We start from the raw sequence: 16,684 nt of genomic DNA, 5'->3' as shown, positions 1-16,684 counted from the left end.
GCGCCAAATTTGGGGTTAAACCACAGCCAAGAAATTGTTTGAATGTTTCATCATGAGGCCCAAATACAGAAGGTACTTCTGAAAAACTTTGCAAGGAAGCTGACTGAAAGTTCTGCACTGCTGAACATAAGATGTGTTCTAGATTTATAATGGAGCAATCAGATCATTATTTGGCAGCAGTTCACTCACACAGGAGCATTGCATGCCACCATAATAAGGGCATTGTCATAAGACTGAAGTGCTTTTGACTTGGTGGCTGAGTATGTGGCAACAGAAGAGTGATAACTGAGTGTTGCAATCAAGTCTATGACAAAAGACAGGGGAGAAATCTGATTTGTAAACAGCTAAAATCCAAAGTCCAGTGATCTCTGTAGACTACTCAATAGTCAGATATATCCCTATTTAACTCAGTGTAGCTGGCTTCCAAGTAAATAGAATCATGTGGCCCCTAAAACCAATAATAAATGTTAACAAAAAACCAAAACAAAACACTGCCCCATTTATCACGGGGTGATAAATATTTCCAATTAACGTCCTGTCTGCATGTGAAAATTGCCAATTAAACTACATTTCATTAAATCAGTAAAGTTCATTTCAGCTTCTTCTTTTCCTTTTCTTTTTAAAGTCCTGTTATCACACTGAAATGCTTTCTAAGTTGGGACGGCGAAGGTTACATAGCTAAAGAACCTTCCAAAGTGAATTTTAATTAAATTGGCTCAAATTCCTTCTGAACACAGTGTGTAACTGTTGGATTTGCATTGTCTTCAGGAGGTACTAGAACAGGAAGAATGTTGGGGGAAGTTAAGGAGAGAGGTAGCCTTGCCACTGATATCTAATTCTGCTGATAAACATCCAGACTTGATTACTACCATATGTTGCGTTGCGTGTGCAGCTGCCCTGGGAACTTTGGTGGGTTCATAACATGGCAGCCAGACTATTGACTGGAACTGACTGGTTGAAATGTATGTTGGCAGCAGGAGTGGTCAGGGAGGAGGGTCGGCACCACACACCTGGCCTTTATCAGAGGTTATCAGAGGACTGCTTTCTCCTGTGGGAGAATGCAGAACATGCCCAACGACCCAACTCTTGAATGTCCAGCCAAGATGTTCCTCCTTTAACTGGCTCTAGCTCCATCTTTGTCCTGCCAACAGATCTAGTTTTCAAGTACTCTCCACGACCACCACTCATAGCTAGCCTTGGCTGTTTGATTATATAGGTTTCATTAATGTTTGTTGTTTTAATATTTATATGTAAGAAGCATTGTGAGAGTCACCTGAAAGGAGGAGTATGTAAGTTCATCCAACAGACTTTGATGCACACAATAAAACTTTATTCCCCTGTCCCCTCCCTCTAAAGCATCCTCAAAATCAGGATCAAAGAGTTGCGAGACCCTGTGAAGCAGATTTTGAGGGTGCATAGTCTAACACTGCTCACACCACATTGAACCTGGATAGCTCAGTTGGTTAGAGCATGGTGCTGATGATGCCAAGGTTGCATCCAACATTAATAATAAACATCTGCATTTTTTTTTTAAAAAAAGGCACAGAAAGGCAAAAATGTTTTGGATGACCCATCTAATTTGACCATCACATATAATTTTGGTTCTTCCTTGTTCCAGTTTGAAACTAACATAATTTGGAGACTTGATATATCATCTAGTCACATGTTCAGAAGTCCTTCACCACTGTTTGTTTGTTTTTAACCACCACAGGAATTACTATTACGCGACCCAACAATCCTGATCCCAATTCTTTCTTGAAAGTGAACCAGGATCATGTTGGGTTCTATCGGGTCAACTATGAAACACAAGCCTGGGATGACTTAGCCAGGATTATGGTGGCCAACCACAAGGTCAGTCTGCTGAACAGTTGCTTTATGGGATGTATAGATGTTCACTCAGGGCCAGATTGAACTAATGCAGTGCCCTAGTAGCAACAAGCACAACAGCTTCCACTGCTGCAATCATGCTTTCTTCCCTCTCGCTGTGTGCTGTTGGGTGCCCCCTGCACTTCCCCCCAATCCACTCTGGGGCATTGGGGGAAAACCCAGAATAGCACACAGAGGGAGGAGAGGGAATGATGGGATGGTCAGAAGAGTGTGGTGTTGAACAGCTATGATTTTATTTCATCCTTTGGTTTTGCCACCAAGAACTCACCTGCTTCTTTCCTTTTTCTCCCATAAGCAATTTAGTCTGGCGGATCGTGCTGGCTTTTTGGAGGATGCGTTTTCATTGGCCAGGTAAGCGTCATAATCAAAGGAACTCAAGTAGACATGTCATCTTATTATTTGTACCACACAACACTGAAATTTGGTTAGCCGTCATTATATTTAACTGAAGAAAAAATAGAAATTGTATTTTATAAGTATATTGTTGCAGTAACCTTTGTCCTCCCTGTCTTAAGGCTGCAATCCTAGGCTTACTTCCTTAGGAGCAAAACCCATGTTTCAGTGGAACTCACTTCAGAATAGATATGCATGGGAGCAGGCAACATGGCTGAGGGACCCCTTTCATGTGATTGAATGCTTACCTGTTCTAGTAAGGGAGTGACTTAGCCCCAAAGTAGCATCTAGGACAAGAGAGATGAACCTGTGGCCCTCCAGATGTTGGACTTCAGCTTCCAGCAGCCTCAGTCAAGTGGCCAGTGATCAGAGGCAACATCTGTAGCACCATAGGGTTTTTCTTCCCTGATCCAGAATCATGGCATTCTTACATTTCACAATCAAAGCCAGGAGTAACTGACCACTGGTTAGAGTTGGAGTCTGACAGCATATGGAGGGTACCACTGATGACTGATCCTTCACAGCTTCAATAGCAGCAGATATATTGTCTCCACAGAGCCATAATGGTTTCTTAGAACTCTGGCAAGTGCCTTCTTTCCTCATGTTTTATTATATAACTGGATCTAGGCAGGAGGTTAACTTATAATTGATTTAGAGCTGCAGCCCTGAGCCTGACAACTGCACAAAGTAACATGTTTGCACGAGACTCTTGAATCGTAGCACCTGCCCTGGTTTGCTAGATTCCCATCTAAGAGGGATAATCTCAATTCCTATCTTGCTTGTGAATATCAGACACATTGAATCAATACTCCTGACACTTGCAGGGTGGGGCGGGGGCTTCCATCCAGAAGTACCCCAGGATCAAATTGCACGCCACTGTGATGAAAGTTTGAGGAGCTTCCTGTCTATTATGACCCAGTACTGGCAATTGCTTTTGCTATGGAATGAAGCTGAAGAGCTCTTGTGAGAGTAGAACTAAGAAACTGTGTACAGAAAGGATAAATGCAGACAACTGGGGAGACTCTTCATAGAAATCTTGTAGAAAGTCAAGAGAACATAAAGGCAACTTGAAACTCGTTGCTAAATCCGTTAGGCATGGATCTGGAATAACAAAATGAAGGCAGAATCAAAGTCTGGTTCCTAAGTTGCTTGGAGCTACTCAGATGGCTGTCCATCCCCAGCCCAAAAAAGAGAGAAACAGCATTCCCCAGAGACAGATTCTCAGGCACAAACCAAAACACTGCTATCCTTCAGAATTCACGATTATCCAAATTTTGCGATACAGTTCTCTAACCAATGTTTGCAAAAATGCATGTATTAGGGGAAAGTGTGCATAAAACAACTTGCAAACAACTTGTACATCAGTCAAAACTGTATATTACACATGTGTTTATTAGGAGAAATTCACACTAAAATGCTGATAACTTTTATTGCCATCCCAACTCCCTTCCACAAGTAATTTTTGGTATGGGACAAAACACAATTGATGCTGTTCAGGGATATCTGTCTCACAGGCAGCAGAGGTCTTGATGTCTTTCCTGGTTCCTTTTTGCATCCTTGTTGACAGCATTCCAAATCCTGCACACAAGTGAGCCTTTTAAGCATCTAGCGCTATTGCAGGAGAAGATGAACTAATCACCAAGCATTACTGTTGTGACATCTAAAGGACAAAACGTTCTGAAATTACATTGATGCAAACCTCCATGAATTATTGCTGTAGTAACGTCTGACTTTTCTCATTCAGGGAGGGATGGGAGATGCAGAATAGGAGTCCTACTTACTCCCCCATACTACATGCAGGATAGATTTCTCTTCCTCCTCCCACCTCCCAAAAATATGCTGGTCTGCTCTGTCATGAAACTGGGCATGCCTCCAGAGCAGGCTTTGAGGGCAATCGCTGTGTTATTACAAGTTCCCCAACAGACACAGTGCTGATCTGTTGCTTGTTTTTGATGTGCCTCAATTTAATCTTAAAGCCAGTCAACATAAACTGAATTCTCATGAGTGCCTGAAAATTTCCAAGCTGAAAATGCCATATGAATGAGGAATTAAGACAGTTAAAGTCTGCCTTACTTCCTCTTTGTGGTATTTGGGAGACTGAAAGATTTTGATACATTGCCTAAAATATACATGCCTTAAATTTCCTCTGCAGTTGACATAGGCAGAGTTTCACTGGGAGTAAGAATTCATCTATCCTTGTCGCTATGCAGTTTAACCCTGTAAAGCACAGGAATTTGGAGATCCCCAGAATTTGTTTAAAGGCCTTTCCCACCCCCACCTCACAAGCTTTTCAAGTCACTTTCACATATTGTTCATCATTAATTGCTTTTAAAATGCATACCCTGCTTTTTCCATGCACAAATGAGTTGCTCAAAGACTGTGACAGCCTGTGGCAAATTAGTACCTTTGCTTGATTCTAAACACTTCTGTTCAGAATGGTGCTAAGGTTAGCATGTAAATACTTAGGGGAAAGGGGCAGTGATGGCACCAGAATATATATATATATATATATATATATATATATATATATATATATGGGGGGTAGGCCCAGAAGGGACAAAGTATATTTCTAGGTGGGCAAGTTGTGTCCCACATGTTAAGAAAAATAACAATATATGTTAATCAAAGGAGTTCAGCAATGGGAGGGTTGGCACTGCCCCCCTCTGGTGCCACCTGTTGGAGGAGAGGAATACAGTTGCAACTATAAGCAGTACTAAATCAGATGCTTATCTAGACAGTTATACAATAAAGCAGTTGTTGAAACTTCTCATTTTTTATTCATTTCTCAGGGCTGGACTTCTGAATTACAGTTATGCCTTGAACTTAACACGTTACCTAAAAAATGAGGAAGAATATATACCATGGCAAAGAGCCGTAGTAGCTGTATCCTATCTTAGAGACATGCTTGCAGATGATAATACACTCTATCCCAAATTTCAGGTAAGGTTCTAATGACGTAAAGAACTATATGCCAACAATAATACTACATATTATTTATTTTTTTAAAAGAAAAGAAGGCTGTAACCCTGGCTTTCATTTTCTCCTCCTAGCTACAAGTGGAGGAGTTCTCCATTTTGGTTCTTAGGAGCCAGGGGAGCAAAGAGAAAAGTCTTTCCTCCATGTGCCTCCCAGGATGCCTGTAATTATTTAAGGACAAACAAAATATGTAGCTGCTTTCTATGTATAATTAAGCAAATGTCAAGGTTGCCCTTGAAGGTTGTAGATTTAATGATCTTCCAAGGCGGACCCTGGTAAGTATTAATACATTTCCGAATCTTCTAGACCTGCAACAGAATGTTGCAATGTGAACTGTTAATGGTCAGAGGTGGTTTGTTGGTTTGTCTGTTTTCTATACCACTCTTCATCTGAGGATCATGGGGCAGTTTACAACATAAAAACACAAAAATACATAACATAGTATGAAAGAAAAAAGAATCCCCACAAAATTTAAAAGGCCATAGATTGTTTAATTAGCTAAAGGCCTGGGAGAAAAGGAATGTTTTTGCCTGGTGCCTATAGAGATGCAATGAAGGCGCCAGGCAAGCCTTTCTGGGGAGAGCATTCCACAAATGGGAAGCTACTGCAGAAAAGGCCCATGTCAGCCAGCCAGCCATGGGGTCCTCTACATCCCATCTACATCCCACCCCCCTGGTTTTCCATTCTTTTCCACAACAGACATTCAGTGTGCTCAGGCCTCATCGGTATGTGATTTCCCCCCTTATCCCTCTGAAAACATTGGTGGTGTTTTCCCAAGCCTGTGTAGATCAGCATTTGGAGTTCAACATTAGCATATATGATTTGGGGAATACATTGGGCCTATTTACACTATAAAATAATTGTGGATTTACATAGGTTTAACAATCATGGTTTCCACCAGAAGATTCTTGGAACTGTGGCTTGGTACTAGTGCTGAGTAATCCCAATATCCTCAAGGAACTATGGTTGTCAGGGTTCAGTGGAAAAGTGCATTGGCAACATTATTTGGGCAGGATTTCAAGAGCAACTGTAAACAGGGTGCTCCCATCTGCGGGCACAATGTTATTTGTGTATTTTTATTTCTGTTGCAGTCTTGATTTATGTATAAGCCACTCTTCCATCCAAAAAAGGACCCTCAAAGTGGCATAATTCATGAAAAGCAAAAAGCGATTTGACAAAAGCCAACATCAAAACAAAAACAGACTAAAATGTTGAGAAGCACAGAAACAGGAGCCTTCAGATAGGACAGACCTCTGAGCCAGTATGTGATTCTGGCTAAGCTCCTTTTCTATAACTTCTCCATTTCTACCAGTAGTTGATGACATTGTGGTGCTCACCTGACCTCCTGACAGCTGAGATACTGCTGCTTAGTGGGAAGTAGAGAGGGAAGGGCAAGCCAGCAGAGAGTTTAGCATGTGCTGATACACTGGCAGGAATGCCAGATGGCATCAGGCAGATCACCCTGCTGCCATGCCTATCTCCATCTCTCTCCCAGTAAGCAGCATCATCTCAGCATTTTGGAGCTCAGTTGAGCACCGCCATCCTACAACGCCATCCACTACTGATCTCTACCCACCTGCTCTCCTTGTGCTGGCAGTGATCTGCTGGCATAGGGGTTGCGCTGACCCAGCAGTCTTCTGGCGCAACAGTACTTTTGCGCTGGCTTAAATGCACATGCCAGCATAATGTTTTGCACTGCCAGTGCAAGGGGATTTAGTTCTGTGGTCCTGTATTTTTCCATCTGTCATAACTGGCAGATGGGGCCACTCTGATAAATGCAGAGCCTATCAAATCATTTGAATGTTTCTTAATGAGCAGTGATGTAAGAGAGAATCCTTACCAGCAGTCCTCAAGGATAGGACGACACAGGCAATACTTCTCTGGAACAGGTTCTGTTGACACAACAGAATGCAGACTTTTGTGATAACAATGGGTGAAGCTGGAATGCATGCGGTGGGGAGACTGTTTGGCCAGACACAATGACAGTGGGATGAGGAATAGCTTGCTCATTGTGCTATAGCCTCGCCCACACCCATCTGAGTGAAATTCCACCCGCTAACAAGGATCTATTGAATGCAAAGGCTTTAAGTTGTGCTCACCAATTAGTCCACAAAAAAGTAACACCTTACATCAATTCTCTTTTCATTATTACATTACTCTCCGTAATAAGTATTGCTTTTGGTTTTTTCAAATTATAGTGGAGAGACCAGGGATTCAAGATGCTGAATCATAGAATTGTAGTCTGTTCCCACTCAGTCCCACCCATTTCAGTGAGTTTACCTGGGGATAGAGCTCCACAAACTACAACCAGGGCCTTGCAAATGCTATGTGGCGTGCCTGGCTTGTTCCCAAGCAATTTATCTGAGAACATGTTCATGGTTGGAGGATGGATGGCGGCTAACAGATTGAGGTTGAATCCTGACAAGACTGAAGTACTGTTTTGGGAGAACAGGGGGCGGATGGGTGTGGGGGACTCCCTGGTCCTGAATGGGGTAACTGTGCCCCTGAAGGTGCGCAGCCTGGGAGTCATTTTGGAGTCACAGCTGTCCATGGAGGCGCAGGTTAATTCTGTGTCCAGGGTGGTTGTCTACCAGCTCCATCTGGTACGCAGGCTGAGTCCCTACCTGCCTGCGGACTGTCTTGCCAGAGTGGTGCATGCTCTAGTTATCTCCCGCTTGGACTACTGCAATGCGCTCTGGGGCTACCTTTGAAGGTGACCCGGAAACTGCAATTAATCCAGAATGCAGAAGCTAGGCTGGTGACTGGGAGTGGCCGCCGGGACCACATAACACCAGTCCTGAGAGATCTGCATTGGCTTCCAGTACGTTTCCGAGCATAATTCAAAGTGTTGGTGCTGACCTTTAAAGCCCTAAATGGCCTCGGTCCTGTATACCTGAAGGAGCGTCTCCACCCCCATCATTCAGCCCGGACACTGAGATCCAGCACCGAGGGCCTTCTGGTGGTTCCCTCATTGCGAGAAGTGAGGTTACAGGGAACCAGAGAGAGGGCCTTCTCGGTAGTGGCACCCGCCCTGTGGAACACCATCCCTTCATATGCGAAGGAAATAAGCAGCTATCTTATCTTTAAAAGACATCTGAAGGCAGCCCTGTTCAGGGAAGTTTTTAATATTTAATGCTGTATTGTTTTTAACACTTGATTGGAAGCCACCCAGAGTGGCTGGGGAAACTCAGCCAGATGGGCGGGGTATAAATAAATTATTATTATTATTATTATTATTATTATTATTATTATTATAATTTCGCTTCTTTGTTCTTCAAATGTTTAAAACAAATAGTAGTGAATCCATGAAAATGTTGTTGCCTGAAGCGTCCAGTGGTCATTGCTGCTATGTCTGTTTTCCAGGCATATTTTCGTGAGCTGGTTAGACCCATCGCAAATCAACTGGGATGGGGTAACGATGGAGTCCACATCAATAGGTAAATCATTTGTTTCAGGCTTGTTCTTTGAGAATTCCTTTGTATTTCTGTATTTCAAGTGTGCCTTATGTCTCCCATTTCTCTCAAGTTCATTGGTCCCTTCTCTGTTTGAAGAACAGAAGTTGCAGATAAATTTTGGGAGCCCTGTGCATAGTAATTGGATGTGAACATTCTGACTGCACAACTGGAAGCAGCCAAACTCATTTGCATTACACAGGCAGTCAGTGCTAAGCAAATGATCATCTCTTTAATACTAAAACTCTTTAACAAATGCTAAAATCTTCCAACTTTCTGATGCTCCTTTTCAGGAGGCCACTTGTATGTTCCCAAAAGGGTATGTAGAATTCTAGGAATTTCATCTTGTATAGTGTAATCACGGTATAGAATGCATATATAGGCAAAAAAGCCAGGATACAAATAGGTATTTTAAGTACACATGAAAGCTTTGGCATGCCCATTGAGAGTTTTTTATATCCCCTTCCCCCTTTAGTAACAGATGCCTGTTTTTCCAAGTCCCTTCACTTTCATATATGTGGTATACAGAGCAGCTGTTTGAGAAACCTAACCTCCAAATACTATTGGGTGCACAGATCTACTTGTACTGCTATTTTACATTACTTAATAGATCATATTCAAAACGAATAAAGCAGACTTTATTTCTCCTTTACTCCCCAGTCTCCTCCGTGTGACAGTTTTAGAGTTTGCATGCAGCATGGGTGACCAAGAGACTTTGAACAATGCATCTAACCTATTTAATGAGTGGCAACACGGAACAACAAGGTGGATATCTCTCTATCTATGTATGAACTTCATTCAAAGAAGTACATGACACTCACATGCAGAGTAAGCTGAAAGCTGTTCCACCTCCCCTAATAGTATTGTTTTCTTAAATGTTAGCCCAGATGTAAACCTCCGCCTCTTGGTCTATCGCTATGGGATGCAGAACTCTGGCAATGAGGACGCCTGGAATTACATGTTTCAGAAGTACCAAAATACAACATTAGCTCAAGAAAAGGAGAAGTTGCTATATGGCCTGGCATCAGTGAAAAACGTCACCCTGTTGGACAGGTTTGTTTGGGATCTTACTTGTTTCCCATATAAAAGCTCTTATTAGGTGCTCTTCAGTGTTAGCTCCTGGAGCAACATACAATACAAAAACATATGATATAATTTATAAAGTAGTAAATTGAATCAAGTAGCATTTTCTTTTAAGCCCAGCATAAACATCATAACAAAACTAAAAGACCTGGGCAAATAAAAATTGAGAGTTTTTAGGAGGTCCCTATTCCGCTCTGAGCTACAAATCTCTGAGTGGTTTAACAATCAATCCCTCTTTACAAAGAATTCTGGTAATTATAGGTCTTTTGAGTGGAACAGGCCTTCCTAACAACTCTCAGCACCCTTAAAAAAACTGCCCAGATTTCAGGCAGGGGAGCCATGACCATTTAAAGTGTATCACAGTGTTTTCAATGTATGGCATGAATGTGGCCACAGACTTTGTGCAACATCAAAATCTATTTAGTCCACTGCCTGCCATTCACCATGCCCGTTACTCTGCTCCAGATCGTTTATTGGGCATTCTGGCTTTGTAAACACAAACCGTGAGAACAGGCTCCTCTTCTTCTTCCTCGTCTTTAAAAAAGAACTTGTGTTTTTCTTACGAATTCATCTTGGTGGAAGCATATCTCAAGGCGCAGTTTACAGCTCATTTCCCATGCAGTCCTAATGAGATACTAATCATCATGTGTAATTGCTTCATATCTGATTGCTCCTAGATTTTTAAAGAACCTCACGGATCCAAATCTCATTAAAAGTCAAGACGTGTTCACTGTCTTGAGATACATCTCCTATAACAGCTACGGCAAAACAATGGCTTGGGACTGGGTACGTCTCAACTGGGAATATTTGGTTGGCAGGTAAGTGCATAGCCTCTCAGTGCAGTTTACTCTCTCTTTTAGTATGGTTGAGGGGTTGTTGTTTTTTTGCACTGGGAGTGGGGGAAATATATATGTGCAATGGCTTCCATTTTACCATATCCACTTGCCACTGAAGCTAGAAAAGTGCTGCCTTGCTCTCCCTTCTTATGAAATCAAACACACCCTAACAATAATGATATTTGCACAATAAATATAGGAATAGTGTTTATGCAGGACCTTCCCAAGACATTTTTGTTGCCTGATCCAAGAGCCATGCCCCAGAATCTGCAATATCACCGACACGGCATGCCTAAAGAGCAAAACCCATGTTGGGATGAAGCTACCAGTGGCGGACCTTGGGGGTCTCAAATTTCAGTAGCACCCTGTGCAATGCCAAAATCTGCCACATCCTCCCCATCTCTCACACTCCGTTCTAAATCATAGTTGTGGCGTCCCCTGTGGTGCCCCCAAAGCTCCATGCCCAGTGCAACCAAACCAGTTGCTCTTCCCTAAATCTGCCAAATAGAAGTAAGGGAGCCTCTGAGCATATGCATCAGAGTCTAGGGCCCAATAAAGGCCATACTGGAACAGCAGATGGAACAAACTGGTCATGCAATGGAGACCCAGATCTTAGGGGTACAAACAGAATAGCTTTCCATTCCTATTCCTCACACTGCCTCCAGATTTCTGAATCACTGATGCTTCTGCTATGGAAGCTGTAGAACATGTTTTGGAGCAGGGTTGGAAAGCCTGTATGTAGTCTTCCAGATGCTGTTGGACTCCAACTCCCATCATCCTCAGCCCACATGGGCAGTGGCCAAGGGTGATGGGAGTTGTAGTTCAACAACATCCAGTTCTACAATCTGTACTGCAAAATATCTTATTGAAATAGCATAAATAGCCAACACCATGCTCTTCAGATGTTGCTGAATTCCAGCAAACCAACCTTGAGCTCCTTGGGGAAAAGTTGGTATATAAATGTAATAACTGTGGAGGTAAAACACAGCCACTGTGCCTAGCAGCCACTGATCACCTCACCCTCCATGAACTTTCCTCTAATGGGCAGGAGCAACACTACAGTAAGGGCATTATGGGAAATTTAAATGGCTGCTTGCCAGGGCAGGCATTAGTAGTGGTGAAGCCCTGGCTGCTGCCCAAGGATGCTACGTGCTGGTACCAAACCTTACTGGCACTGAATGGTTTTGTAGGGCAAATCTCTCTAAAAGTTCTTTCTTGGTTTCATAAAAGGTACAGAGCCTTAGCAATAACTTCTAATATCCAAGTGGAAATTGTCCTAGCTCAAAAATGTGAGAAGATGCACAAAACTTCCATAATCTTGGGAGCCTTTGCTCTCTTTTCTTGAATTCGAGAAATGTATCTGCCAACAAAGAACAATACTTTGTACACCACAAAAGGGGCTCCAGAAACATGTATGCCACAATCTCTTACAGTGTGATGCTATGCCTGGCTACTCAGAAATAAGCCCTACTGAATCCAATGGGACCATATATGTGTGCATAGGATTGCAACCTTAGCTGTTAAGAGTTACACAAGACAATGTGTTGTGATCCTAACAAAATTTACCTCCCCACCCCTCAACACACGCCTGCCATTATTATTATTAAGCAAGAGATGTGGTTTATAATGACACTTTTAAGATCTACCACTCTAAAGGCATTAGGCTACACTCTGCACATAGCTACCACTCTAAAGACATTAGGTGGGTTTTTGTGAAGAAACAATAGGATAACTTCCTTGTATGCCTATCTTTACTCTTTGGGAAAGGGCTGGATGCAAATGGGAATAACAGCTGGAAATAAAATATTCCAGAAAGCAGAGCACTGATATTATTTATTGTTCCCTTTCCATGCACTGTTCCATGCAGCTTTAAAAATTAAAGCTGATATACTTTGTGCCAGAAATTCAAAACCTGTGGCCTTCCATATATTGTTGCATCCCAGCTCCCAACCAACAAGGACAATGATCAAGGAGGATAAGAGGTGTAAAGCAACAACATTCAGAGGGTCACCAGAACCTTGTGCCAGCTTTATCTAGATGCATCTATAACAGGCTTCTGTTATCTTTTCAGATACACTCTCAATGACAGAAACCTTGGTCGCCTAGTGTCAAGAATAACAGAAACCTTCAACACAGACCTTCAGCTTTGGCAGGTAAGGGAGCAGTCTGACCTTCCAGCTTTCCAGCTAAAATGAGGATAGTCATTGTGGAACCTTCCCAACGGTCAATGGATTACAATGTCCATCATCCCGGACCATTAGTTACACTGGATGGGGCTGTTGGGAGTCCAACAATATCTGGCAAGCATCACATTGGCTACCTCAGTGTTAAATCAGAATGCCATAATGTTTCAGGATGTCTGTGTATATTGTGATAGATCTATATTGCAATCATAAATCACTTAAAGGCTGCCTGGGCAAAACTAAAGTGCCTTTCACAGACATGAGGAACACAATAGCTAACCTCTGTTTAGTGAAACCAATTCATTTGAACATTTCTGACAAGTAATAAGACTTTGGAAAATCTTTAGACCATCCACATTAATGGGGTCATTCTTGAGCCACATATATACTAAATTGGTAGGATTACATCTGGAGCCTCACTGATTTGGTAGTTTCAAAAAGATCCGTCTGCCGTCTAGGCCAGAAAGATAAGAGCTGCTTCCAAAAAAAAAAACCCCAGCATTCACACAGAAAATCTCTGGTTGCAAGAACAACCAACATGGTAGCCTCTGGATGTTTTTGGGCCCCGTCAGCATCATTCGGCATAGCCAATAGTCTGAGATGATGAGAGCTGTAGTCCAATCTGGAGGGCATTACAGTGGCTGTCCTTGAATTAGGGCATAACTCTGCACTTTCTCTTTACTCTTGATTACATAGACCAGCAGAACAACAGTCTATACTAGCTCTCTTTTCACTGATACACTAAAGCATAGTTTAATGCCACATGCATTAACAGAAGTGACATGCATACACTCTCTGCCTGTGGCACAACCATGAGAGGGAAGCTGAAAGCATCTCCTTCTTGTTATAAACAAACTGGAGCCCATGGTTATGCTCGAGCAGCAGAAAACTCTGGTGAGTTTGAACTATGGTTTGCTAACAAGCCATGACCCATAAACCACAGCTTCACCCTGGCTTTCTAAAACAAAATCAGAGTTTAAACTAACCAGAGTTTCTACCAGTTCAGATTTAATTATGAACTTCGGCTAGTTTTAAACAGGAAGCAAATGTTTCTCCTCATGGACAAGCTGCAAGAAGAGAGGGAAGGAGAAGCACATCAGCCTGAGCAGGCTCATTCATGTAGTACCAAGCCATGGTTTAGCATGATGCCCCTGAACAGGTCAGCTCATTGAGGCCAGGAGTGCCATTCTTTAAAATCAGCTGGTTTGGATCAGGGCCAAGGCAGGAGTAGCAGATCTAATCCTTTGCCCTTGTGCCAATTCTTCCATTTATATTCCCTCCTGAAGCTGTTATTAGCATATTTGGGGAAGGAGCAATTTAGACTGTGGCTGTTGCATTGGAAGAAAAGGTTGTAACAGTCCCCTCCCCCACCCCTCTGCTTCATGCTGCAGCTCCTGTCTCAACTGGAGACTCCCATATCAGTGTGTGTTTGCTTGTTTGTTTCAAGAAAGAAAATACAGTCATACCTCGGGTTACAGATGCGTCAGGTTGCGCGTTTTTGGGTTACGGACGTGCCGAAACCCGGAAGTACCGGAACGGGTTACTTCCGGGTTTCACCGCTCACACATGCGCAGAAGCACTAAATCATGCTTTGCACATGTGCAGAAGCGCCGAATCGCAACCCATGCGTGTTCAGGTGCGGCGCTGTGGTTGCGAACGTGCCTCCCACACAGATCATGTTCGCAACCCAAGCGTCCACTGTAGTAGGAAGTTCCAAATCAGTCACTGAACACCTTGGAATGCGTCATTTGTCCCCAGATACAGCGGCAGGAAGAGGGTTACAACATGAGAAAATGAGATGAGATGATCCACAGCTCTGATCCACACTGCAGGTGTAGCCATGTCCTTCTGTCATTCATTCTGTGGCTCAGATGCATATCACCCAAGCCAATGGTTGCAAAGCCCAGTTTCAAATTGCACAGGGCAGCTGTATATTCACATGTATCCGATATGCAGACCCGAGATAAGTTAGACAATTATTCATCTTCTAGCAAACCAGTTTTATCATGCAAATGAATGCACATGGTTGTTGTTGTTTTTTTTTTCTTAAGATGGAAAACTTCTTTGAGAAATATCCTAATGCTGGAGCTGGAGCATCTTCCAGGACTCAGAGTATTGAAACGGTGAAGGGCAACATTGAATGGTTAAAGCGATACCGAGAAGAGATCGCAGCCTGGTTTCCGAATTAGACTTGATCATCCTTTGTACCCTAAGCTAATCTTTAGGACTTTCAAAGTACAGCAAAATGAGGATTTGTAGAAATCCTGCTTTCAGACCCTGATAAAGCTGCCAGTTCTGTCAGAAGGAAACAACACGGGGATAGAGTAATTTATTGAAATGTATGTTCAAATATGCCACACAGCAATGCTAGCTCCTCAAAACATCGAATGTCCATTAGTACATTTGTTCTCCTATTAGTGGGGCTACTTATAGAGTGAAAAATTATCATGCTCACATGGCTCATTAGATTACCCTAGCCTTCTTTGTGAGGATCACTGGTGTGTGTACTTACCACACATAGACGCACACTCCTTTGAAAACGAGTCCTTTGTTTATCCCAAACCCACATTATTCCATGTACTCAGGCCACCCTTCCAAACGTACCTTAACAGCGATCCATTCCAAATCTAGAATTTTTGCCTCTGGCTCTTCTGAGGAAAATTAGATGAGAAACTTTCTCTCCCTCAGAGGACGTTCATGCTTTGTAAAACCATCCTCAAACACATTATCCTCCACTGTATATACAGGTAGCCTATTATTTCCAATCATTTGCAGCATTTTGTAACGATAGCAGGGCAGTGAAATGACACTGCAAAGCAGACTGTGGTATCTGCGTGTTGCCCAAGTGACCCTGGCGAAGCCATAGCTCCCTGGGAGGGTATCTGATCTGCATACAGAAGGTCTCACATTCAAGGATTTCAGGCCCGAATGTAACATGTAGTCAAATTATGTAGCAGACAGCTATGTATCTTGTTTTTCCTTAACTAGTTACAGGTGTGGGAGAGCCCTCTAAAGGCAGTGTGTGGCAAGGGGTAGCTTCTCCCTTAATGCACAAACCTACTAAGATTAGAATGGAGATCGCCCCTCCCCACAAGACTTAGGTACCAAAAGCAATTTCACCCCAAGAGCAGCCTTCACTGACCTTGTGCCCTCCAGGTATTTTGAACCTCCACCAGCCCCAGCCAGCATGAGCGCTATGTTATGGTGGTTCCAATCCTACCCACACAGCCATGTCCAGAGAGCGCAAGTGTCGCATATTGTTCATTCTGCACCTGCAAGGAGTTGATCCTTCAGTGTGGTGGCTCCTATGCGTTAGAACTCCCTGCCTGTTGGTCTTAGGCAAACATTTTCACCACACTGCTTTCAGTGCCTGCTAAAAACTTTCTTTTGTTTGCTCAAGTGAGCCTATCCAGAACTGTAAATTTGGCATGTATTTTAACATGTAATTTTATTTTCTAATGTATATCTTTGAAAAACTGCTCATTTAATATTTTTTTTAAATGTTAGGCTGGTTGTTGTTTTTTCAATATCTGGTTGCATCAGTAATTTTAAGGGCATATTTTATAATTTACCTGTTAAACAAACAAACATCTGGAGGGCACCAGGAGAGTGAAAACATTTCTGAAATTTCCAGTCCAGCACAGGAACGGAAAACCTTCCTTTCCTGCATGCTGCCTTCACAGTGAAAATTAGGAATTATTCTATAGAATTATAGAGTTGGAAGGGACCATGAGGGCCATCTAGTCCAACCCCCTGCAATGCAGGAATCTTTTGCCCAACGTGGGGCTCGAACCCACAAACCTGAGGTTAAGAGTCCTGTGCTCTACCAACTGAGCTATCCCAGGCCCACAGGGAGGGGGAAGGCAGCAGGGGG

General features: G+C 42.8%; 1 protein-coding gene across 1 annotated transcript in view; it reads left to right on the top strand.

The window, feature by feature from the left end:
• ENPEP (glutamyl aminopeptidase) overlaps positions 1 to 16,400 on the top strand; it is a 54,963-nt gene extending 38,563 nt beyond the window's left edge. The window contains exons 11-20 of the mRNA XM_081022224.1: positions 1,357 to 1,411; positions 1,660 to 1,851; positions 2,183 to 2,238; positions 5,070 to 5,220; positions 8,620 to 8,693; positions 9,369 to 9,473; positions 9,591 to 9,761; positions 10,469 to 10,609; positions 12,699 to 12,780; positions 14,862 to 16,400. Of these exons, the coding sequence (XP_080878350.1) occupies positions 1,357 to 1,411; positions 1,660 to 1,851; positions 2,183 to 2,238; positions 5,070 to 5,220; positions 8,620 to 8,693; positions 9,369 to 9,473; positions 9,591 to 9,761; positions 10,469 to 10,609; positions 12,699 to 12,780; positions 14,862 to 14,999 (1,165 nt within the window). The 3' untranslated portion in view covers positions 15,000 to 16,400. The remainder of the gene's footprint in view (positions 1 to 1,356; positions 1,412 to 1,659; positions 1,852 to 2,182; positions 2,239 to 5,069; positions 5,221 to 8,619; positions 8,694 to 9,368; positions 9,474 to 9,590; positions 9,762 to 10,468; positions 10,610 to 12,698; positions 12,781 to 14,861) is intronic.
• Positions 16,401 to 16,684: the final 284 nt, after the last annotated feature.

This window comes from Podarcis pityusensis (genome assembly GCF_964106645.2).
Source record: "Podarcis pityusensis genome assembly, chromosome: 9".
Lineage (NCBI taxonomy): Eukaryota > Metazoa > Chordata > Lepidosauria > Squamata > Lacertidae > Podarcis > Podarcis pityusensis.
This window is presented reverse-complemented; position numbering and strand designations above follow the sequence as displayed.